Source organism: Rattus norvegicus, chromosome 4, assembly GCF_021556685.1.
Source record: "Rattus norvegicus strain SHRSP/BbbUtx chromosome 4, alternate assembly SHRSP_T2T, whole genome shotgun sequence".
NCBI classification, from domain to species: Eukaryota; Metazoa; Chordata; class Mammalia; order Rodentia; family Muridae; genus Rattus; species Rattus norvegicus.
Window position 1 is genome coordinate 162,502,081 of NC_141537.1, and position 25,253 is coordinate 162,527,333.

At 48.5% G+C, this 25,253-nt stretch overlaps 1 protein-coding gene across 4 annotated transcripts in view; it reads left to right on the forward strand.

Annotated features, from left to right (window-relative positions):
* The window catches only part of Cracr2a (calcium release activated channel regulator 2A), a 113,963-nt gene that overhangs the window by 67,326 nt on the left and 21,384 nt on the right, over nucleotides 1-25,253 (forward strand). For all 4 annotated transcript variants that reach the window (NM_001431846.1, NM_001431848.1, XM_087658924.1 and 1 more), the window contains 7 exon segments: nucleotides 2,736-2,831; nucleotides 4,775-4,962; nucleotides 9,341-9,412; nucleotides 12,078-12,123; nucleotides 14,203-14,309; nucleotides 17,617-17,950; nucleotides 22,468-22,600. In NM_001431846.1, coding sequence (NP_001418775.1) covers nucleotides 2,736-2,831; nucleotides 4,775-4,962; nucleotides 9,341-9,412; nucleotides 12,078-12,123; nucleotides 14,203-14,309; nucleotides 17,617-17,950; nucleotides 22,468-22,600 — 976 coding nt within the window.

Genomic DNA, 25,253 nt, shown 5'->3' on the forward strand with positions numbered 1-25,253 from the left:
AACCTGAACAATACAAGATAGCCCCATCTCTATCATCCTCAGCACCATGTGAAGCTTGTACCTCTGTTTCTGGTATACCCCTATTCTTTGTGTACCCCTGTTCCTAGCGCATGCCTGTTGCTAGTATGTTCCTGTTCCCAGGGTACCTCTGCTCTGTTGCAGCCATGTTCCTCGTATACCCCTGCTCCTAGAACACCCTGGTTCCTAGTGCACCCCTGTTCCCAACACACCCCTGTCCTCAGCTTGTTTCTATTCCCAGAGCACACTTTCCTGGTGTGTTCCTGGTTTGCCTCTGTTCCCAATGTCTCCCTGTTCTGGCACACCCCCATTCCTGGTGAACCCCAGTTACCAGACCTCTGAATCTTTGCCTTTTCAGCCCTTGTTATCTTAGGAGGTGAGGACTGGCCAGGAGCCTCTCCTCTACCAAAGCCTAAGCAAGATCTGTTCCCGTGCATTCCACTTTTTAAAAAAGATTCAGGAAACTCCGTTCTCCCTTCTACTGTCTGCCCTACTCTGAGCTTTTAGCAGGAGGCTGCCGGTCTTGGCTGCTGCCTCTCTGTGCTTAGCCCAGGCTATTGTCTCGGGCTCTACCCTTGATCCAGATTTCAATTTCGAATGCTTTGGATTATCCACATCGCTGCTCCACTTAACATCACAGACATTCACGCTGCAGGGAAATCAGAATGCCTTCCAGAAATATCTGGCCAGAGCCTCCCCTGGAGGCTTGCTGCTATTCCAGACCACCCCATTTGTCCTTCAGTGCTTCAAGCCCTTCTGGTTCTTCCAGCATTGAGAGAAACTTGGATGCGGATGTGGCAAATGGAATCCACACACATCCATCAGCAGATCTAACATAGCTCCCAACAACGGCAGTTCCACAATCCGCAATAGAAAAGTCACCTCCCTCATCCCTATGACAGACTGCACAGAGGAAACAAGCTCGGGGGACGTGTTGTCCCCTCTGCCTGGGTCATGCCTGTAACTAAAGTGTGCTTCCGACAACAAAAGGTGGGCACAGGCGTGGGGGCTGAGAGTGAGCAGAAGTTGAAGGAAAAGGAATTAAGGGAGCAGTTAGCATCATTTCAGATGACCTGACTGTGCAATGGTGTCCCCTCACGCGTTCTCTTTCTCGGTTCTACGTGTCCAGCTCAGAGAGCTCAGTGCTCACACTTGAGCTTCTGCTGTGAACAAAAAGACTCCAAGGATAACTTTGGCAGCACCACTAAGCCTTTAGATACAGAACTCACTGGTCCCAGAGTTAGGATAAGAATGATAGCATCTGTGACATCAGAGAAAAGGCCCGATCCTCTGACCGCCGTTTGGATGCTGGCTGTACCTATATCAGTACATTTGCCCATGAAAAAAAGTGTGCACTCATTTGCACACCCCTTCCTCCAGATTGGGGGCTGCCCTTCAATGCTGTCCTAACAGGATTAACAGCATACTCCACGAGACCGGTGGGGCCGAGTGCCTCGGCACGGGATTCAGAAATCACTTGCGGTTCCAGCCTTCTTCATGAGGTGCTTGCCCCATGTGCAGTGGCCGAGAGAACTAAGTAAGTCTCTTGCAACTGACTGTCTTCAAACAAAGATGGGGGCAGAGACTGTCTGAGTAGACCCCGTGTGGGCCGGTACACAGGGTTCAGGTGTCCATGGGCATATGTCTTCCTGTACCACCTCAGCTCTGTCATCTGGACATGAGCAGGGGAGCCAGTAGCATCACCAGAAGACACATGCACCTTTGAATAAGGCAAGAACAACTGTAGCCAAGACCCTGCAGTCACTCAGTGCAGCATCTCACAGCTGGTCCCATCTCGTGCACATTTCTCTATCATTGGCTATTCAGGGCCGCCGGTAGCTCCTGATGTGAGGTTTTTCTAGTATATTCAATAGCTTGTCTCTACCTTGACGTAGTGGAGCGCTGTTGGGGGTTTATATGAGGGGGGAGTAGTTGTATTCTATTCTTTAGAAATCCAGAAAAAAAAATGAAACAACTTAGCTGAACAGTGCAGGGACTCAAACCCAAGTTTCCTGGTGCAAATCCTAGAAGTCTTCCACCCAGGCCACCTCTGCTGGGAATGGCAGGCCTCGGAAACCCTGCACTATCTGTGACACTACAACCAGACACCATCAGATACGTATCCTCGGGCCTTAGCAGCTCAAGGTAGAAAAGCCCAGGCCAGGGTGTGAAGGGAAGAGCATGTTGAGTGCAGGGCACAGACATCATGAGGGGTGTGGCCCCGGAGCCCTAAATCATGGCGGATGATGAATGAGGGCTCAGATCCTCCAGGAGGCTGACGTAGTACACTGTGCCCGGAGCTGGTATGGCTTAAGGGAGCAGTGACTGTTTGTTCTGTATGAAATAGAAACTCCAAATCGGAGGCTGTCTTACATAGTTACAGATGGATGGCTGGTCAGTGAGTCACACTCAGGCTCCTCTTCTCCCTGTACCGCTCCACCAGTGGCTGCCCTTTTTTGGATGGGAAAGCACAGGAGGACACTGCCACAGAACGTGGTCACCTTCACAGTTTTCTAGCATGTTTTGGAGCACTAAGGTGGTCTTGTGGATCCTCACTGGGAGAGTAAGTGGGTCACTGAAGTCTGAGGTTTCAGGGGAAGGGTCTTAACGTGAAAGGGGATCTGTGGCCCAGCTGGTGAGTTCAGAGCGTGCTTACAAGACTGGGCACTTAGGGGTGCTGGGTGTGGGACCCGCTGTCTTCTTCTCTGGTTTGGCAGGACACAGAGAGATTCCAGGCTCGCAGCCGGGAGCTGGAAAAGAAGCTGAGCGCCAAGGAGCAGGAGCTGGAGCGGCTCAATCAGAAGCAGAGGAGGGTAGGTTACTGCGGAGACCGTGTGGGCCCTCATCTCTTCCAGTTCATCTTGCCGCTGCCTCACGCCCTGCACCAGGCGCTCACAGATCCTTAACTTGCCCTGAGGAGGCCTCTGTGTCTGCATGCAACTTCATTTAAAGTCCCCCCAAGGCGGATGTATCTACACATGCATGTAATTGAGTCACTGGGGAGACCGAGGCAGGAGGATTGTGAGTTCCAGGACAGCCTTGTGGATGGAGTTCAAAGTGCAGGCTGGGCTTTATAATGAGACCCTGTCTCAAAATGCTAAAAGCATCTTTACATATTTTAAAATTTCAATGTACAGAAAAAACCACAGATGACCCCAGAGAAAGCCACAGTGGGATGTCTAGTTTAGGGATGTCCCTATAATCCCTGTGAATCATCCAACCCCTAGGGATCCGAAGACCACATCACATAATTATACCCAAAGGTAATGATGGCCACTAAACCTTGGAGTTGGCATAGGCGTCCTGCAGAAGATTCTTGTATAGTCACTGATGTTTCAGGGGACATGCGGACATATTTGTCCTCTTCTGCATAGCTGTAGACACCCCACAGCTAGAAAAGGTTCTTCAAAGAACAGCCTGAATGCCTGGATGGAGTGCGTTGACTGCCTCTGGGACAAGGGTTAGATGCAAACACTGATCACTCGGCTCTCAGTGCTAGAGCGGAGAACCAGACTGTGTGGTGTGTTCTGCAGGGCAGCAGTTGTGCCTGGAGCTAAGGACACCTGGCTCATGGTACCATGTTGCCAGGTCAAGCGCCTTGCTCGGCAGTCTCCTCGGTAAAGCAAGGGCTCAGGGAGGAGAAAGGCCATGGTAGCACTGGCCTCCAGTCTCAGTTCGCCTGTTCCTGGAAGGAATCCAGCTCCAGACAGACCCAGACACTTGGCTTACCTTGGAGTAGAGAAGCTTATTTGTAACATGTGCGACCGGCTGGTTAAGGCTGGGGCCGCTCCTCCTGATGATGGCTAAACTTCCGGTCTAAACGTCTAGAGGTTGCGAACCCTGGGAACTGCCTGCCGCCTTTCCATTCTCTGTTTACAGCAGCCTTGCCTCACTCCTCCTAAGCTCCCTCTCCGACATGCATTAAATTCATAGCAATTAAATTTATCCCTCAAATGAATGATCCCTCACTCCATTTAATTACTGCACGCTTGCCTGATAACACAGGAGCCTCGTGAGAGGCTCACGGCATTCCTTGTTGCTGCCTTTCTCTCCTCACTGGCCACATTCATGCAACTAAATTTATTATGATCTATTTGCCTTGGTGTGCTGCCTTGTCTGGTGAGAATTGGAAGCTCCACAAAGCCTACTCACCAGCCAAGAAGAGCTGAAGTTCTCAAAATCCACATTTTTAAAGTCACTTTAGGGATGCAGGGAAAGGCATAGGGTCTGTTTGACCTGGTTTGGTACTCTCCAAGGTCAAGAATCTCCGAGGTCAGAGGCAGTCAAGCAAAGCTGTCTCTTAGATGAATGAAACTGGGCTCCTGTGGCTGAGAGAAAAATGGGAATGAATATAGTCCCTATCCGTGATCGCCACAGGGAAGGTGGCGTTAAGATGAACAGCCACTTCGCTGCTCTCTGACCCCATCAGGAATCAAGGCAAAGACATTGGCTTGGAGGACAAAAGGGACTTAGATAAGGCCTCCAGCCCATGGTGCCTTTGTGAGGGAAGACGCAGGTAACGAGTGGAAATTTCACTACTGACAATCCTACAGAACGAGGCCACCCCAGGCCTGTCTAGCAGTCCCAGGTGGAGACAGGAAGGGCAGACTGTGCTATGAAAGTCACTCCTGACTGCAGAAATGTATGTGGGAGTGTCGGAGCAAAGCAGTGCTGACGTGGGCTTGAGGGCAGTGTGGGGCTGAGCCAGCATTGGCCCTGGCCCTGTTCATCCTTCCTCTGTGGCCCCTCTTTGTAGCTGGAAGGCCAGTGTGCGGCTCTACACAACGACAAGCATGAGACCAAGGCCGAGAACAGCAAGCTGAGGCTCACTAACCAGGAGCTGGCCCGGGAGTTGGAGCGCACCTCCCAGCAACTGCAGGAGGCACAGCAGCAGCTGGAGAGCCTCCAAAGAGAAGCCTGTGAGCTGCAGCAGGAGAAGGAGATGTGAGTCCAGCCCTGTCACATCAGGGTGTCATGCTTTGTGTTGGGAAGCAGGATTTCCCCTTCCAGAGACGTTTCCTGGCCCGTGTGAGGTGGAGAATTTTACTCCCTGAAATTTTCCTCTCTCCCTCCTTCTCCTCTATCCTTCCCTTCTTCAACAGTCCCAATGTGTAGCCCACCTTGGCCTTGATCTCTGGGGTGATAGACATGACCACACGCATGCACACACACACTTGTGCACACACTGCTGCTCCTAGAGACTTAACCCTCTTCAAGTATCTGCAAGTAAGCAAAGCAGTTCTGTGCTAGGCATAGCAGGAAGTTCACAAGCAATAGCGCTTGACCCAGTTGCTTCCTGTTGTACTAAAACATTGACCAAAAACTAACCTGGGCATGGAAAAGATTTATTTGGCTTCTAGGTTTCAATCTATCATTGGGGAGGCCAGAGCAGGAAGTCAAGGCAGGAACTAAACAAGAGACTATGGAAGACTTGTTTCCTGCCCTTTATAGCTCATGATCAACTGTGTTTTTTAAAGAGCCCACGCCCATCTGCCTAGGGGATGATCCTGCCCACAGCGGGCTGGGCCTTTGTACATCTATAAGGAATCAGAGAAATGGCTCACAGACATGCCCACAGGCCAATCTTTTGGAGTCAGTTCTTCAACTAAGTTTCCCTCTTCCTGGGAAGCAGGATTAACTACCACATCCCTGGTCCCTGGGAATTTATTATTCTGTTAGAAAGATCTAGGAGCCAAACTGGGCAAAAGCAGAAAGAGCAGAGGGCCTTTGGTACCTGTTGAAGGCTAGAGGCCTCAGGTACATGAAAGTGGAGCGGCTTCTGAGGTAAGCTCGTGAGGTGACTGGTGTGTGACAGAGCTTGGGAATCATGACTCGATTCCTAGCCACTTTTTTCTAGCAGTGTTCCTTAGAGAAGACAGTCCGAGCCCACAAGGGAATCCCACATCTCTCAAAACTTGGCCTCCTGCTTACTCTTCTTAGTGGCCATCCATCATGCAGGGCCTAAGAGCAAGGTGAGTGGGGCCTCCACCTGCAGCTGGAGGGTGGGGGTAATGGCAGGGCACTCTTCACCTTTGGGGACAAAGGGCTGTGAGATGAGGCAAAGGGACTCATTTATCTGGCTGTTCATCTATCCACGCACTCATTGATGTCTTCACCTGACAAATGCCCATTGCAACATATTCAATGCTAGGTACCTGGGGTCTTCAACACACCTCACTTGATCATTTCATTTGATCATACCATGTCCTTGTATGGCTGCTGTACTGTCAGTCCGATTGGTGGGCAAGACAAGTAAAGTCCCAGAAGTTAAGTACTGCACATACCCTAACAATACCCAGAGAGTAAGGAGCTGCCAGGCACACTTATTCCTGGGCAGGACCAGAACCCACTTCCTTCACTCTTCACCTCTTCACCCATGAGCACATCTATTCCTCCAGGGATCACTGTATGCTCGAAAGACACCAGGTATACCCACCGTCTGACTTCAGGGCATGGGATGAATGGTAGGGCTGACCAGGAGTAAAGGCTATGCACATCCTATGAAAGTCCTTACTTTATCTGCATGCTGACAAGATTCTAGTATGCAGAATACATCCAAAATTGCCCAACCCCACCCCTGGCTCCTCTCCCCTGTAGAGTCAAAGCCATTTGAGATGAACTGACTGGATGAGAGAGGAGTGTCACCCTAGTAAGGTATCTCCCATTGTAAGAGAAATAAATGACTCTCGAGACTTAGAAGCCCAGCCCTCATGCCAAGGCTTTGGATGGCTAGTCCGGGGACCCATGCATTTCATCCTAAACAGACTGAGTCCGTTCCTCCTCTCTGAGTAGAGCACCAGGGCAGAGACGCCTAGTTTTATGGCAGAATTAGGGATCCAGGCACTTCAAATCCAACCAAAGCTGTCGACACTGCGAATGTCTGAAGGCAAAAACGTGAAGACAGTGAAGGGGAACAAACAACGTGTGCCAGCATCACAGCTCAGCACAGGGGATTAGAAACCTTCCCAAGTCTTATATTAATTAATGAAGCCAGAGGTACAATCTCTGACAAGACGGAGGCAAGGGAGTGAGGCAGAAATGAGAGACGGGAAGCACCTGTTTGGGGGCTCGGAGCATCTTATGATGTGATGGGTCCAAGAGAACCCTCTCACCCAGGGAAGCCAGGGGAGGGGACAGCAAGGGTCCTGATTTATTTTCTGGAGAATGGAGTCTCAGACCAGTACCACCGACAGCACTTCCTTCACTCTTCCACACAGTCAGCTAAGATCAGGCCAGGCCCCAAACCTCTTTCTGTCAGTGCTCCTGCATACCTTGTGGTGTAATACTGCTTCCCAGCTGCTAGGACAGGAGAGGGAGGAGACAGAATAAACAGACTCATTCATTTATCATCAAGAATTCCAAACGGGCAAAATTAATTTTCCCATTCTCCGAAGACATTGAAGGTAGAAAAGCTAGATTGGGGGATGAGATTTAAAAAAAATAAATCCCTCTTAGGCAGTGAGATAACACAGAAACGAAGGCCAGCTGAGAGGCTGCACCTCAGAGCCGATTTTTAATTAACTTTTATTTTTGAAGATAGAGTTTAAGGCAAGATACAAAAGAATGACTCCTCACCTGAGGTCTGTCTCCTCCTGTGACCCCTATCTCCTGTGGATCATTCTGCAGTCTGTTACATATGTGCAAATACATCCCCACATATAAACACACACATACAACATGCATGCACATACATATACATCTGCACACATATAAGTAAACATATACATACACATGAACACACATAAATACACACAAGCATGCACTGACATATACAAACACACACAAATACAGATGTACACACACAGAGACATACAGATGTACACATACACACACACACACACACACACACACACACACACGTACACACTCACACATACACATGCATTTTCCTTTAGAGGATGGCAGTCAGCCAAGCATACAGGTTAATTTTGCCTATTTCCCTTAACAACATATTTTGTAGAATGTTCATCTCTTCTCTTAAAACAAAGCCAACAGCAGCAGCTCCCTGGGGGAAACTACAAACTTCCTACTATAGCGAAAATCAGCTGGCTCCTTCCCTCCCAGTCTGCTAACATCCAGGGGGAGGTGATCTCTAGTTCAGAGGTACTTAAAAGGTTGGACAACCACATATTCAAAAGCCACTGTTTCAAGGTACCCTTCGGTTAACACGCAAAAACCATAGCTGGATATATCTATGTGTGCACATATACATCTGTATAGGTCACCATAGTTATGCGTTCGCTTGACAGAGAGCTGTGCATGCATTTGCATAAGTAGGCCCTGTGTGTATGCATGTGCGTGCGTGCGTCATGCGTGTGTCCTGGTGTTATAGACAGAGGCAGAAAAGACCAACATAACGTGAGACTTAGGAACTGCTTTCTCAGTCAGATAAGGAAGACACAGACCGCAGCTCCACAGTGAATTGCCTTTTCTCAGCATGGGCCAGCTTTTCTGTTCTCCCCAGGCAGGGGTAGGAGCTGGGCAGGAGAGCCACCCAGCTGTACACAGGACTCTTCATCAGCCAGGACCCAGACTGGAGCAGGCAGAGCTGTGTGTGTTGTGCTAATCAGAGCAGAATCTTAGACAGGGGCTCGGGGACCCAGTTTGTGTAATGGGAAATACACTGTTTTCCCTTAAGTTGAAATTAAATATAATTGGTAATAAAATGTGAGGAATTCACTTCTCCGCAGGAGCAGGCAGAGTTGTGTTGCTTAATTGGGATTGTCTGAGGTGAACTTAGAATTTGATTCAGTCTGTTATGGTCGTCGAGTGACTTTGTAATTATTCTGTAAAGAACAAGAAGAAAGGAAGGGCATGACCAAGCTTAAGGAATGGGGCTATTAGGTCCTTGGTGGGAGGGTCCCCAGGCTGATGCTGTTGTCACTGCTCAGTAATAACATCAAGAGGTGGCAGAGATGTGACTCTCCTCCCAGGCCAGTGAGCACAGCCCAGTGAGCAAAGTGGGCTGCTGGGTACTCTCTACCACAGAGCCATGCTCCCGTGGACATAGGCATGCTGGGGGCCTTGGCCGTGAGACTGGAGAGCCACTTAGATTCTATGCGAAGGTTCAGAACACAGAGGCAGAGATGAAGCACAGTAATGAACTTAAGTTTCCAGTGGTGCCTGCTTCTGTTTCACTCTTTCCCTCCTCCCTCTCTCCCTCCACCCCTCCCTCCTTCCGTCCATCCACCCCTCCCTTCATTTCCTCCTTCCTCTCCTTCTTTCTTTCCTCTCTCAATGCTGCTGTCTTCATGTATAAGAATAGCCTCGCCTTCACCTCCCTTCATGGCCACCACTCACCTAGCGGTGTCTCTCCCCTCAGGGAAGTGTACCGAGTGACTGAGAGTCTGCAGCGGGAGAAGTCTGGCCTCCTGAAGCAGCTGGATTTCCTAAGGTGGGTCCACTGGGAATCCTGCCAGGAGGGCACACGTTTCCCCGAGTCCCCAGTGTATAGTTTGAACTGCTGAGTCCTACCCACTGGGAATACGTAGTCACATTTACTTGCACGCCCTCCTTCCTCTACAGTTCATTCCTCTTTGAGTCAGGCTCTGCCTCACCCTTGGTGTCTTTATGGGGTCGTTCATGATCCTGGGTTGGGAAGGAGTAGGTCTGAACTGGCAGCAACCCCGTAACAAGTCAACAGTCCGACCTCCAATAAAAGCATTGAGCCTGTCAGGCAGTGGTGAATTCTGGTGTCATCCAAGAGCATGTTGTTATTAGACAAATGAAAGGATTAGCGTAACACCGAGCTGAAGTCTATGTCCAGCTGACTCTTACCTCAGCCATGGGATAAGCAAATGAATCACACACACATGGGTAGAAGAGTTCCCCTAGTATCTAAATCCCACTGAAGCAAAGTCAAAGTTCACGGGCCTGGAATGTCCCAAGAGAAGCAAATGCAGAAGAGGGAAGGGTTTACATAGGCTGTACCTGCCACCTGCTGATGGCTCCTCAGAGGACAGTGATGACAGAAGGTTTTGGGTCCTCATTTCTAAAGTACAAGAGGCTTTGAACCAGGCCTCCCCTGGTCAGGAGGAGGGAGAGTTCCTAAGTGGCCCTGTTCTACCCAACTGGAGACAAGGTCTTTGTTCTCAGGACGCTTTAGGAAGAGAACAAGACGTCTGAGACCACTTTTGTTTGCTTTTGTTTATTAACGTGTTTTCCTTCATGCTATTGTACTTAGAAAAAATAATAGAAAAATAGACCCAAAGAGAATGAATAAGCAAGAGTGGACAGGACACCCTACATAATGTTCATGGCCTTTAACGCTCTTACAGACCAGCATTTGTGAAGTTCTAACTTGCACCCCGGCAACCCTAGCTATGCTGTCTGTCACATGGTTACTACAGTTCAGCAGGGATGAGGTGGGGGGCATGGCAGATTTCTTTATCAAAATCACCAAGAATCCAGGAGAAAGAGAGGATTTGTGCAGGTGGGGTAGGGGTGAAGCGGGGGTGGGGGTATGAGGACATTGGAATGTAGGTGGCGGTAAGACGGGGACCATGACTGGAACGAGAGGCTTGAGGATTTCGCTAACCTCTGCCTGCATCCTGCTGTGTCACTGAAAACAGTAAGACACAGTGATCTTACAGTGGCCTATAGTCACACCCAGCAGATGATCACCGCATGATGATAATTAGTTTCTGACCACTGCTGAGCCTGCCCTCCCTCTCCAGCAATATGGGCTGGTTCCGGGACACCAGCACAAACCGATGCAAAGTCACACAGAGCTGAGGTGACGGAGCGGGCTGGCCCTCTTGCATTGAGAGAAGAACCTTCCAGCCATTTGCCTCTCACAAGCACCCTGCACCCTGAGTCTGCTCACTCACCACTCTGAACTTTCATTAAACCTCCCTGAACCCCTACTTTCCACCTTGCCACTTGGGCCCCTGCTTCAGAAAGAACCGGAACAAGTCTGTAGAGTTTGCTCCATGTTGCCAGCACCCACGTCTCTAACTCCGTGGATGTGGTGTGAGCTCCCAGTGCTCCTAGCAAAGGCTACCCCACCAACCACACATACACATCAACCCTGTTCCCAACCAGAGTTCTCAAACTGATCCCTCCTCTTTTGATCTGTTGGCTTTCCGTTCTCCATGTTCTAGGCTGGCTTTCTCGCCCACAGTTCCACCCAAACTGTCCTCACCCAGGTTACCAGTGACTTCTACTTCTTCCAAAGTATCAGTCCATTCTCAGGGCTGCACCTTTGTGGTCTTAGCATGACTTCTGAGGGGATCCTCTCAGTGCTGGAATCAGACGATGGCACCATCTGCCACACATCCTACCTCACCCACCAACAACCTATGGTTTCATGTCCCATTTGGGGTGAAAAATCAAAGTTCCCCTGTGGTCCAGGAGGCTGTGAGTAATCAAGTCTTGACCTACCCACTACTTGCAAGGCAAGAGGTGCTCTTTGAGTGCCTTGTGGCTCCCCCTTCTATTTCTCCAACTCAATTATCACAACCATGCCTATGTCCTTCTCAACCCCATTTCACCCAGACACCTGCCCAGCTCCTCTTCTCTCCCTCAGGTTTGTGAGGCACTGCCTCACCAGCCAGAGCTTCCTCGGCCACTCAGGTGGAAATGAAGCTCTGGTTCTCCCTTTCCCGTGCCCCTGCTTTAGTTACCAGTGTTCACCCCAGCCTTGTGCACACTTCCCAAGTCCAGAACTTTGTAGCTGCTCACCCCTGCACCCTGGATGCTGTACAAACTGTGGCAAGCAACTTATATCCCAGGGGATCTGGGAACAGGCCCCTCATTCGTGAATGGACAAACCTGGCAGAGAAGGAAGCCCACGAGCAAGTCACAGGGACACACGTCATCCCGCACCAAGCAATGGAGGCTGAGTGTTCCTCAAGGGAAAGTGTGTGCCACAAGAATACTCAGTCTTATGCCCCTGCCTCTGAGCTGATTTACACATGAACTCTTCTCTGCCCATAGCCTCATTCCTGGATCTTCCATACCATGCTTTCTCCTGCACCCGACTCACTGGCTAATGGGCTAACCCTTGATCTGTCAACAGCTGAGTCCGTGTTTGAATATCTTTCCCTTGTTATTCACAGGGAAAGAAACAAACACCTCCGGGATGAGCGGGACATAACTTTCCAGGTAATTGGCCAGTGCTCTCTTGAGACAAGGCCCAGGAGCCATCTGATCCATGCCAGGACTGATCAAGACTGTCCTGATAGTTACAATGTGTCGGGTCCTTTCAGTGTGGGCAGGGTGAAGGTGTAAGGTATTGTGCAAGCAATAAAAAGATAGACACACACACACACACACACACACACACACACACACTTTTTTTCCTCGTGAAAGGAAATGCCTTCCTCTGCACAATCAGAATCAAATGCTTGGGAGAGCCACAGATTTCTTATATATAGGAGTGATAGTTCCATCGGGAAATGGCGCAGTTGAAATGTCATTGTCACCTGAAGTCAAACACTCAGTTTGCTCTTTCATTTAAAATTTCATCTCTTGACGAAATTCTCAAACTATATGCTGTCAGGAAGCAAATTTACAGCACACGCACACGCACGGTCATTTACACAGTTGACTTCATGTCCAGCTTCGTCTCTGCTCTATACACAGCCCTTCCCCCATACCTGAGCACATAGTGCTCTATAGTTTCTCAAACAGTATGACAGTTATAGGCCACATGGATGCACATGGAAGATATTCAGGAACCATGCATGGCCTTCTTCATTTCCTCTTTTAGAAGGGAGACACTGAATTTTCGGAAGGGTCGGGGCTGCTTGGTAGCACTTCCTAGTTGTAAGATGATCACGCTGTGAACTCGAATGTCCCTGAAGAAGGCATTAGTCACCTTCGCCATGGTCCCAACTCTCCCACGAGGAAGTGGAGTTCCTGTCCTCTTTCTCCCAGATTGTAAGGATTTTTGAGAACAAATTGTCTGTGTGTGTAACAAAAAAATATATATATATACATATGTATATATATACATATACATATGTATGTGTATATATATATATATATATATATATATATATATATATATATATATGAATGAGAGACAGTGGTGTGTGTTGCAGCCTGGCCTAGGCAGTAAATACAGTCAGCCTCACAGAGTTATCCTGCCCTGAATTAGGCCCTGCCCAACTTATGTGGCCATCTCAAGAGTCCTTGTTACACCACTGTGTCTTGGCATCACTGACCGGCAGCAATCATCTCAGCCACCCGTCTGTGTGTATTGTCAGAACAAGACTTAGACCTACACACGATTGTCTGATGATAATGATTCTAATTGTTTTAGAAGAAATACTGATTTTTCTTTTTTTTTAACTTTCGACCAAATGCCATGGTAACTCCTTCACCTCATTTGCCTTCACCTGCCAAGCTCATTTTGTTTTGAAAGAAGCGTGGTGGAGGGAAGAACACTGATAGGGAATCAAAGAAAAGAGGATAGGGCCCTATTGATGCATTTAATTATTGAACAATAATTAAAGATTAGCCTGGAATCACTAAAGCAACACCCTCGGGGGGTGCAGGGGGGTCCCTCCCTACCTCATTATGGGTCCTCCGGAAGCGTGGAGTGGCTGATTCAATCAGCATCTTCCTGTGATCGGATCCCCAGTATCTCCTGGAAGAGCTCTGTCCCAGAGTCTTGGCGAATGGGATTCTCCCTGCTCCCCTCTGGTTCTGAGTTACAGATATTTGAGCAGGGCATCCACACCCAGCCTGCTTCCACAGGGGACTGTAGAGGTTTGGGCTAGTGAGGGAGTGGTGAACAGAGCTCTGGAATAGCTGCTCCTCTGGTGGGGCCCTAGCTTAACACCTCATGGGCTTCGGTGGGAAAGGGAGACTGGAGCCACAAGGAAGAGTGAGATTTAAAATACCAGGAGCTTACGGACCCTGTGACTATTTTCCCAGGTAGTACATATCTTTGACTTTTTTTCCAATCTCTTGCAAATGACCACATCCTGTGAAAAATAGCACAAGCAACCCTAGGCTCTTCACTCTGTACCCCCTCCTCTGAGGGGATTTCTGGAAAGGAGATGGAGGAATCCTAACTGGGAGTGTGTGTGGAAAAAACGGAGTGTGGGTGACTGAACAGGAAAACCCAGCCTGCTTTTCTCTTGTAGAGTCCCATATAGAGCCTTCCCTCCCTTTTGCTCAAGCATCGAGACGGACCCACAGGAGTGGGTCTCAGGGCATTTTGTGTTTCTGCAGAAAGATAAGGCGGCCAGGGCAAGCACAGCTGCTTCCAAGGCAAACAGGAAGCAAAGGTCTGGCTCTGTGATCGGCAAATATGTGGATGGCAGGGGAATTCTCAGGAGGTAAGTCATCACCCTCCACCCCTCTTTTCTCTTTCCCTTCATCTGACCACCTTGGGAGCTGCCTCTGCACCCACATTTACTGCTCCTTTGAGGTGTGGCCCTACTAGGAAGGCCTGAGATCAGTCTGGCTCACTTGCCTTAATTCTTGGAGGGCGTGGCCCTCTCTCTTGTGACATCCAAGCTGGAGGGACACTATACAGAGCAAACCTGTAGGGCAGACACCGTCTCTGAGGCTACCATGCTCTACTGTGGGCCTTGCAGAGAGGGGCTTAAGGGTACTGCAGACTGACTCAGAAGGAGGGGGAGGGAGATGAGGATGATGATGGTGAGGAGGGGGAGGAGCAGATGATCAGGGAGGAAGGGATAAAGGGAGGGGGAGGACAGTGCTCCGTTTCTTGGATCCACTTGGTTTTTCTGGAATATAATTATACTGACTGTGAGCTGAATTAAAATGTCATATAGAATCCCCCATCAGCTGAAACCCCTTTAGAGACAAAATTAGGGCTTGTGATTGACAGACCATTCCAATGATTCACATTTAACTAAGTCGAAGACAAGAAGTTTCATTGCCACTGGAGGGCTCAGGAATTGAGTTCGAGTATGGAAAGTGTTGGCTGGCTGCTCATTCAGACACACAAGTCACACACACCCCTTTGTCCACATGGATGGACACAGAGAGGTCAAGTCAGCGAAACGCTCAGGCATCGAGATCGAGGGAGAAGATGTAAACTCACTCACCGAGATATACACACATGGACTGCAAATATACGCAAAGTAAAAATGACTCCGGGATGTAAATGGGCCAATCGGGGAAGCCCCCGGGTCAGATCATCATGAATTAAAGCTCAATAGCTCAATACCAAGGGACAATCTGGAAGCCAGATTTCTACCCTGGTGTTTGCCAGTCTGTTAGTTTCTCAGAGCTGAGTGTATTTCTAGGTTGATCGATTTGACGGTCATTAATGGATCGCCAGCGCTGCACCTGAGTTTTTTTCAGGTTTCGTGACATTCCCACTGTGACTGTCCACCAGTCAGTGCTCATTTCATAGATAAGTATTGAATGACCACTGTTCATGAGGTGCAGGGCCAGTCACTGGAGCAGAGGTTTGCAAAATAGACCCTTCTCTCCCCCATGAGCTCACAGCCAAACAGTGGAGCTAGAAAATAATCCACTAAGCGTCAACGTGTACGCTCTGAATTCCAATATCGATTTTGGCAAAAGCAGCAACTCTCTCTGCTGCTGGCAGGAAGTGTTTGGTGGCAAAACAAAAACTGAGCTTAGACATGCTAAGCCGAAGCCATTATGGAGTGTCAACAGTGCTCGAGATGTTCCCAAATAAAACGCTTCTTCCAAGAAGCGTTTCATTTTAGAGCACATTTAAGTGGTTTCTTCTTCTAGTTGGAAAAACTTTTGAGAAAACATGAAGAGTGTGGGTGTATATGTTTGTGTGTATTTGTATATGTTTATGTGTATGCATGTGTGTGTATGTGTGTATATGTTTATGTGTGTGTTTGTGTGTATATGTGTGTATATATGTTTGTGTTTGTGTGTATATGTATGTATGTTTGTATGTGTATGTGTGTGTACGTGTGTGTATGTGTGTATGTATGTGGGGGGTGTGTATGTATGTGGAGGGTGTGTATGTGTGTGTACATATTTTTATGTGTATGTGTGTATGTTTGTGGTATGTGTCTGTGTGTGTGTGTGCATGTTTGTGTATATGTGTGTATGTTTGTGTGGGTGTATGTGTGTGTATGTGAGGTGTGTGTGTATGTGCATGTACATGTTCATGTTACATATAAAAGCATCTAAAAATAGACAGGAATACTGTATTCTGATTCGGGTAATGGGCTTGGTAGCAAACATAGAAAGGGTGATGGAAAGAAGACAGCTGGTTGGCTTTTATTTAACCTGTTTCCTAAGTAAAGGGAAAAGTGTTTGAATTGCTATAAACATTCTCTCTGTCCAAATGAATTCACCACTGTTGAAAATAAACAGTCTTAATTTGTCCTTCGGAATCACAGCTCACTTGGTGCTAGGTTTGCTCTGGCGAACCCTGTCATTACACACACCTTCCTATCATTGGTCTTACAAATAACAAATGCTAGAAGCCAGGGCAAGGCCAATGGTGCTCCTCTTCTGTGCACTGTTCTGTGCCCCTTGATTCCATTGCTTTTCCCTTTCGACCTTGTCATCTTGCTGGCTCAGCTGTATTTCTGTCAGTGTGCACTCGAGTTAGTGTGTGTGTGTGTGTGTGTGTGTGTGTGTGTGTGTGTGTGTTCATAAGGTCATGCCTGTCTCATTTGAAATGCTCTCAGCTTGAACTGTTCACTAAGATAGAGAAGGAACCCTGACATTCTGGAGATCTGTGCAGATGTTGCTCTCCAAACCCTTGGATAATTCAACCTGTGCTTCTCCCGATGTCCCAACTGCAGAGTTCCTTCCACCTCCTACTGGCCTCTTTGGTCATAGCATCCAAGTGCTTCCAGAAGCGAGTATGTACTAAACTCTTTGAAGCCACCTGCCCCTCCCTCTATTTCAGGAGCACAGAGAGGGAGAGGAAGGGGACAGGAGTGGGGGGTGGGGAGATAGATGTACCTTCTGACCCAAGCCCATTCATATTGATCTGTCTCTGAGTCAAGGGCCATCTGTCATGGGTTGGCAGAGGTCCCCCCATAGCAACTGTACCCCAACACTCCTGAGGGATGCTCTGTGGACAGGTGCTGTGTGGGTGTGTCGTATGTGAGAATGCCCTGTGTTGTGTGCTATGTTTCTTATGAATAGTCTCATATATGAATAGGCTAGGCAGATGGAGTATATTTTGTGGAGAGGGAAGTGAGGTGTGAGGAACTGATGTCCTTCCATGAGGATATTCAGTAAATGGGATCGTGTGATGGGAGCAGAGCCCCACCACCTGAGTGTCGCCCAGAGTCCTGTATCTCTGCACGATCCTTTCTTCGCTACCTTCTCCTTCACTGAATAATCCGGTTCATATGAATATATTTGTGTTGTTTGTTGCTCTGGTCCTCCTCTGAGTTCAGTACCACGTGAGAGCAGGGCCTTTATTTAAGTCGATACCTGGTAGTGTTCCTCATCGGCATCTCTATCAATGGCGGTGGTGGTGGCGGCTGTGGCAGCTTCGGCAGCAGGCAGCCCTAATTAGGCTGTCGAACGCATCCTGAGCTGAATGATGGGTCTGTTGTCTCCTCTTCTTCCCCTGAGCTTTCTCCGGTGCTGCCTGCAGGCAGTGTCCCTCCACTTCCATATTGATATTTCTGCGCTTCCTCCCCACCCCCATCCTGATAGCCAGTCACAGGAGGAGGAAGAGGTATTTGGCCCCCTGAGGAGGAGAAGCTCTGTGGGCCTGAGTGCATATCTCCAGGCCGAGGAGGAACTAGGAACTGGGGAGCCAGGGACTGGGGTTCCTCGTCGCCAGGCACTCCGAAGAATCATCTCCATTGAGGAAGATCCCCTGCCTCAGCTCCTGGAAGGAGGCTTTGAGAAGCCACTGAACAAATGCCCAGAAGAGGAGGAGCCTTCTGACCAGGGAACAGAAGGGCAAAGCGTGGCTGCCCCAGTCTTGGATCTCATCCCTTCCTCTCCCCGAGGTCAGCCTGTCGGAAAAGAGACCCTCTACAAGGTAAGGTGCAGACAACGCTGCCGAGATCTTCCCCTTGACTTTGAGCCCAGGAGCCCCAAAGGACAGGCAGAAGGCCAGCTACAGTTGGCTTGGGGATTCACCATGTTCTGTGTCCCAAAGGTCACCTTCCCTTCTTAATACCTTTTAGGCTGAGCATCATGGAGACTCGTGCCTACAAATCCTCCTTGTTAACTCCTGCTCTCCCACATTACACACTATGTCTTCTAACTTGAAGCATTTATTGAATGCCTACTGCATACAGTGTCTGCTAAGATCCATTACAAATGGTCATTTGATACAACTCTGTCCAGAGTGCCTGCCATCATCTTCCTCTTGATCTCAGCTGGTTAAGCCTCTGTCACTCCCCAGTGTCCCGTGTCCTCTTCCCTCCAGGATATTTCTGTATACATCCCTCTCTTCAATCAGAGTCTTCCCTGACTTCTATAAGGGAAAGGAATCCCTGACTTGATTCCTATTACCAAATGCTCCCCCTGCAAGGGTGATACTGCTTTGCCTTATGGGAACTATGTCCCTCTGCTGGTTTGTGACTTGAACTTTGAAATAGGCCATTCAGGCCCTGGCCTTCCAAAATGGCTCTAAAAGTTCATGGCAGTATGCAGGGGGCATCTCCCTCGGGCCTCCCCTTTCCAAATCCCTTCAAGACGCAGGCCTGCACTCACTTTCAGTAGGCATAGCTGGCTCAATATCAAAGTCATTCCAAGATGTCACCCAGTATCTAAGATGTGACCAAGAGGTCTGTAGAGGCCGGCTGAGAGACGAGGCTATGGCTCCTGTGTGTGGGGCATGCCTTCATTGTGAGCCTGACAGAAATGTTCTCCCCACTGCCAGGAAAGTGGGAGCCCTGAGGGGAGAAGCTGGGACAGCCTGCCTCTCTCTCTGCTGCGCTCTTAGCCCAAGAGTGCCTAGCACACACCTCTGAAGCTGCGCATTCTGTAATTGCTCTTCTCTTACAGAGCACCGCTGCCCCCCATGTCCTTACAAGGCTGTGCTACCATTTTGATGCAACAGCAGAGAGAATAAAGAAGGTCATTTGTGTGGAAGCCCTCCATGAGGCAGTGAGGCAGAGACAGTATCACCCTTCTGGGGACTATGTGATAGTCAGAATCAAATGCCATGACCTTTGAACCCACACTACTATTGCCAGTGAAAAGTGAAGGCCATAAGTGCTGTTTAGAATAGAACATTTTAAAAAGGCCACCATGGGGACATAAATTATATTATAATAATTTAGTAGGATATTACATACCTGCTTTTAAAAAAATCATGGTTCCAAAAAATCTTCAGTCACTCAGGGATTTGTATTGTTATTGAATAATTATAATAAATAGGATTATATATGTGTGTGTGTATGTGTGTGTGTGTAATTCTCAAATCCATTTAAATAAAACATTTTCTCATATAGCTCTAAAGACTGAAAAATGCATAAAATGTGAGTAGTGACTATCTCAGATTATAAAGAATTTTTGCTTTTTCCCTACAACTGTATAGTTCTCAAGCTTAAAAATTAAAATATATCACTTTGATTTTTTATTATTTACTCTATTGGTGCATGTGTGTAGACACACACGCGCATGTGTGTGTGTGCGCGCACACACACACACACACACACACACACACACACACACACACACACCACAGTATGCATGCAGAGGTCAGAGAACGACTTGCAAGAGTCAGCTCCTTTCTTCCGCCGAGCGAGGTCTAGGGGTAGAATGTGAGCTGTCAGCCTTGGTAGGAGGGTGCCTTTATCACAGCCATCTTGCCAGCCCAGAATACATCCCTTTTTGTTTGGAGGTTTTGTTTATTTGTCCATCTATTCTGTGGTGCTGAGGACAGAAATTCACAGCCTTGTATGGGAGGGGTCTATGACTTAGATATACTCTAACCCCTGCTTTTTAAGCATGTAGGAGGGCAAGAGAAATGACAACACATATCTTACATCCTATGCCAGTCCCTACAACTCATCTGTCTGTCACCTGACAGATGACTGTCCTCAAGAGAGGAAAGCACGCAGGACCTCCCTGGGCTTGTAGGTTAAGCTGCCTACAGCATGGCATTGTAGGCTTGTGCCTGAAAAGCTGACTTCTTCCCAGGAAAGGACAAGGGAGCCTTGGGGCTGAGAGCCCAGCAACAACCTGCAATCGGAGCCACAGTCTCCATCTCCACCATTTGCACCTTGGGTTTCACATTCCCTCCCCTCACTATGTCTGCTCGTCCACATTTAAACAAATGACGAGAGTCATGCGGAAGCCAGGGCCCTGTGTATTCAATGGATAAAGGAAAAGAGGGACAGAGGGCATTGTTTTATCTAATATTCTCATCGTTGGCCTTAAATTCTCTCCTAAGTACTGCATCTTTCCCCCAAAGTCTGTTAGTGGCTTTGTTCTGAAACTCAAGTACTGCTAATGTCAGCTGTGCCTCCTTATAGTATTTGCTCAACTGGAGAAGCTAATTCCCTCAAATCCGCTTTTAAATCTACCCCAAAGAGTCCCTGAACCGAGCTTGAAGGTGAGGTATGTGCTCACACTTCTGGAAGAAGTGACTGCCTGTCCCTCACACCATCTCCTGCTAAATCTGTGTCCTAGAACAAGTCCGGTGGTGCAGGGCTCACAGTCCCAGGCTGGTGGCAAGCCAGTTCTGCCTTATTCACTGGGGCTCAAGGAGTGGAGCAATGTGTGGTTGCTTCTGGAGGTTTCCCACCTTCCTGAATATGGAAGTGTCCTTATATGGATTCTGTGCTGATATGATAAAAACAATGACCAAAACCAACTGAAGGGAAGGAAGGGTTTAGTTTATCTTGCAAATTCTGGGTCACCTCACATTCCCAGCTATCACTGAAGGAAGTCAGGACAGGAACTCAAGGCAGGAACTTGGAGGCAGGAACTGAAGCAGATACCATGAAACGATGCTGCTCACTGGCATTGTGTCTATGATGTCCCTAGTTTTTTTCTTTTTTAATACGCCTAGGACCACCTATCCAGGGGTGACACTGTCCACAGAGGACTGGGACCTTCCATATCAATCATTAATCATATTGCCTTTAGGCCAATCTGATGGGGGTAGTTCCTCAATGGTTCCTTCTCTCCGAGTGACCTAGCGTGTGTCAAGTTGACAAAAAAACGAACTAGCACAAGGGTAGAAAAAGTCCCCACTTGACAACTGAAATTGAACAGTGGACACAGGGCCATGTGCAGAGACTCAGGAGGGCCTTCATTCCATCCAGAGGCTATAACCCTGTTGACACACGAATGTTAATAACTAGTTACTGTAGACAGGGCACCTCTGTCAGAGAAGGGACATGATTCCGTCCAGCACGACTGGGATTACGTACCAGAACATGGGTGAATAACTCAAAGATGGCTGTATCACCAACTAGCCCACCCCAGCATGGGTGGCCGCTCCAGAATGTTCTACTCCTTAAGCTCCCTGTACAACCTGCAGTCATGTCCTCCAGAGAGTTTCCTCCTCTGGACCAGTTGTCTTGCTTCAGTAACCTTTGGAAGAAGTCTTGTGAATCTTGGAGTTTTTAAATGTTCTGAAGTTCCCCGAGTCTTATGAAGCTCCCTCCTCCATCCTGGAAGAGATGTTTCAAGTCAAAGGAGCTACACAGTAGTGTGCAGCCCTATGGACGTCTTCTGTGTCTATCTTCACTCCCTTCCGAAGACCACCTTGTGGTCCTATTTTGCTTCTCTGTTACTGTGATAAACACCATGAGCAAAAGCAACTTGGGAGGGAAAGGGTTTATTTCAGCTCACAGCTCACAGTTATGAAGGGAAGTCAGGGAAAGACGTCAAGGCAGGAACTAGAAAACAGGAACTGAAGCAGAGGCCATGGAGAAATGCTGCTTCCCGGTTAGCTTTCCATGGCTCGCTCAACCTGCTTTCTTATGCCACCCAGGGATGGCACCATTCCCGGTGAACTGAGCCCTCCCAAAACAATCATGGATAAGAAAATGCACTATAGACTTTTTCATGGAAACGTTTTCTCACTGAGGTTCCCTCTTCCCATATGATCCTATCTGTGTCCAGTTGACAAAAAACAAAAGACAAACAGCCAAAAAAAAAAATTAACAACAAGGAAAAAAAAACAAACAAACCCAGCACGCTTTTCCTCTCTGCCTTCTCTCTAAGCCCTTCCTTTCTGGACCCCCGCCCCCTTCTCATTCTTAACCTTAATGCTCTGGAAACACGATTGGAAAACTCCCAATAACTGGTCATGTGCCTGGCCCATCTACTCCATCAGCCAGGGCCTGCCTGTCCCAGAGCCCCATCAAGTATGAGCGTATGTGAAAGGCTGTCATTTCTCCTAATGGTCTCTTGCTTGTGCCAGAAGGAGCCCTATGTTCCAAGACCATGTTAACTTCATTCTGGGGCGGAAGTGGCCTTCCTGGTGCTGGGGTCTCAGTGGACCCCTGAAGTGATAATAAAAGGCAACCTGGCAGCAGCAGAGGCCAGTGGTCACGCCCAACAGGTAACCAGACTGTCTTCCATCCACAGGAGGAGAGGGTTTCCTCAGCCCCCGACCGGCTCTTTAAGATCGTGTTTGTGGGCGACTCTGCAGTAGGGAAGACATCCTTCCTGAGGAGGCTCTGCGAGGCCCGATTCTCCCCAGGCATGGCAGCCACTGTAGGTGAGTTCTCTGTTCAGGGAGGAAATGAAGGGCTGATGGGAGAAACAGTGGCAGGGGCTGCTCCTCAGAGGGCTAGGAGGAGCAAGGAGGCACCTGTCTCTCCTGACACTGCTGGGCTGCTAAGCTCATGATGTATGAGTGGGGTTGGGAGGGGAGCATGGGGTGGGTAGGTATTAGGGAGTGGAGGTTGACAAAGGTGAGTTTGAGGTCTTTTATGGGCCCTGACCAAGGTTATGATATGTCTGCCTCGCTTAAAAAGAATTAATCGTATATATGTATGCATGCATGTATATATGTATGTATACATACACATATATGTATGTATACATTGTGTGTGTGTGTGTGAGAGAGAGAGAGAGAGAGAGAGAGAGAGAGAGAGAGAGGAAGAGAGAGAGAGAAACATGCATATACATGACAACACATATAAGAAAGTCAGCAGACAGCCTGTGGGAGGTGGTTCTCTTCTTTCACTGTGCGGGTAGGAGTCAGACTCAGGTTGTCAGACAAGACCTTTTACCACGGAGCCATCTCACCAGTCCTCTGCTCTGCCTACAATCAGCAGGGCCCTGAACCTTCATGCTTCCCCAGATCTGATGGGAACTCCCCCACAGCCATGCCCTGCCACCCCACCTTTGCTATGAGCCTACTCCTGCCTGCCTTGCCCTTAGGCCTGTAGACGCATGTGCAGACAGCACCCTGCAAGGCATCTTTTACTCACTGACATGGACTCCGTCTCTGCTGGGAGTCATTAGGAATGAGCTGTAGGAGCGTACTGGGCTCGGCTGCTATGATATGATCATGGCTGAGTGTGTTCCCACTTGGGGATAATGTTTTATTCAAAGAGAGGCTTATAACTGTTCTGCCCAAAGTCACTGAACAGGAGATGAAGTGTGAATGTTTGCAAGCTTCTTTAGCGGAACTGTTGAGCCAACTGAACATGTCAATGGAGTATTATAATCCGAGCATTGGCCATGACCATATATCTGCTGTTGCCCCCTGTCTTCACATTGTGATCAGACTGATAGACTGAGAAACTGAGGTCCAGAGAGATGAGGAGCCCTATTCACATTTCCACGATCAGTGCTGACACTCCCCAGGAGACATCACCTAGTTGGTTCCATGGTAGCCCAACAGTGTTGTATTGTGTGCACATAGCAACTCATGAATGGTAGGGTCCCTCTTCTGCCTTTAGAGGTGGACAGGGGTTAGGAGCAGGACAGGTTGGGGTGTCTCAGTGAGACATTGGAAATCCTAGGTTCTCATTCTGACTCTGATACTGACTAGCTCTAGGATCTCAAGAGGATACAGCCCCACTTTGCTCTTTGATATGTGAAAAGGAAAGGATTAGATACTGGTTCCCCCTCCCCAGTGCTCCCAAGGCCTGGTCTCTGGTTAGACCATCCATACCATTAGTTTCTGACAAACTAGTTCTTCAGGGCAGACATCCAAAGCCCCCTGGGTTCTCCTGTGGAGAGTCAGCCTTTTCCCCTCACCCTGAACTCGCTCTTCTAGCATCTTTCCTACCCATGGTCTCTTCCTACATGCTTCAGTTCCCTGTTCTTACTGAGGCGCCTTTTCTTGTGCTGTTACATCTTCCTCCAACTCCTGCATTACTCCACATAAGGTCAGAAGGCATCCCAGTCCAGAGCATCATGAAAGGAAGCAGAATGGACACTGGCTCTAAACCCAGGACAATCTGACCTAGTTTGCCTTTGAGAGGAATCCAGTGTGCTAACCATGGAGAGGTACCACAGTGGTTGTAGGCAAACAGGATGGCTTTCCTGGAGGGTGCTCCAGTGTGGGTCCCAAAAGTCAGGGTTCTGTCATGGGCTCATCTCTAAGCCACATACCTGTCATTGATAGTACGGTCAAGTCCAACTCCACTTCCAACCCCAGGCCTGAGAGAGAAGGTTCTGAGGAAGAGGAAGACTGACCCATTTGTGCTTCCCAGGAGGCCACCACACATTGTGGGAAATAGCTACCCTTTAGGAAGAAGCCTGTCGTAGTTCAGGTTTCTGTTGCTATGAGAGACACCATTACCATAGCAACTCTTACAAAGGAAAACATTTAATTTGGCTTATAGCTCAGAGGTTTAGTCCATTACTGTCATGGTGAGAAACATGGTGGCACACAGGCAGACACAGTGCTGGAGAAGGAGCTGAGAGGTCTACATCTTAATTCGAAGGCAGCAGGAGAGACAGTGAGCCTTGAGCTTGAACTTCTGAAACCATAAAGCCCACCTCCATGGTGACACACTTCCTTCAACAAAGCCATACCAACTCCAAAAGGTACATACCTCCTTATAAGGTGCTCTCTATGGGACAAATATTCAAATGTATGAGTCAATGGGGGGGGTGTTCCTATTCCAATCCTACAAGGACAAACTGAAGGTCGAAAATTAGGTCCTTTATCATGGTTCCCAAACACACCAGAGCTGCAGCTAGGCAAGTTCTAAAGCCACTAATGTGCCCCGCCTTGTCCCGCATTTGAGCAACTGTTACACCAGCCACCAAAATAACTTCTTTAGGGATTATGTAGCTCTGAAGAGTTATGGCAGCCTGACCCCCATCCAGAGCTCTGGCCAACCCCATGTCGAGAGCAGCAGGTATGATTCCACTCAGCAACCAATACTGGATTCTTCCTCTGAGCTCAC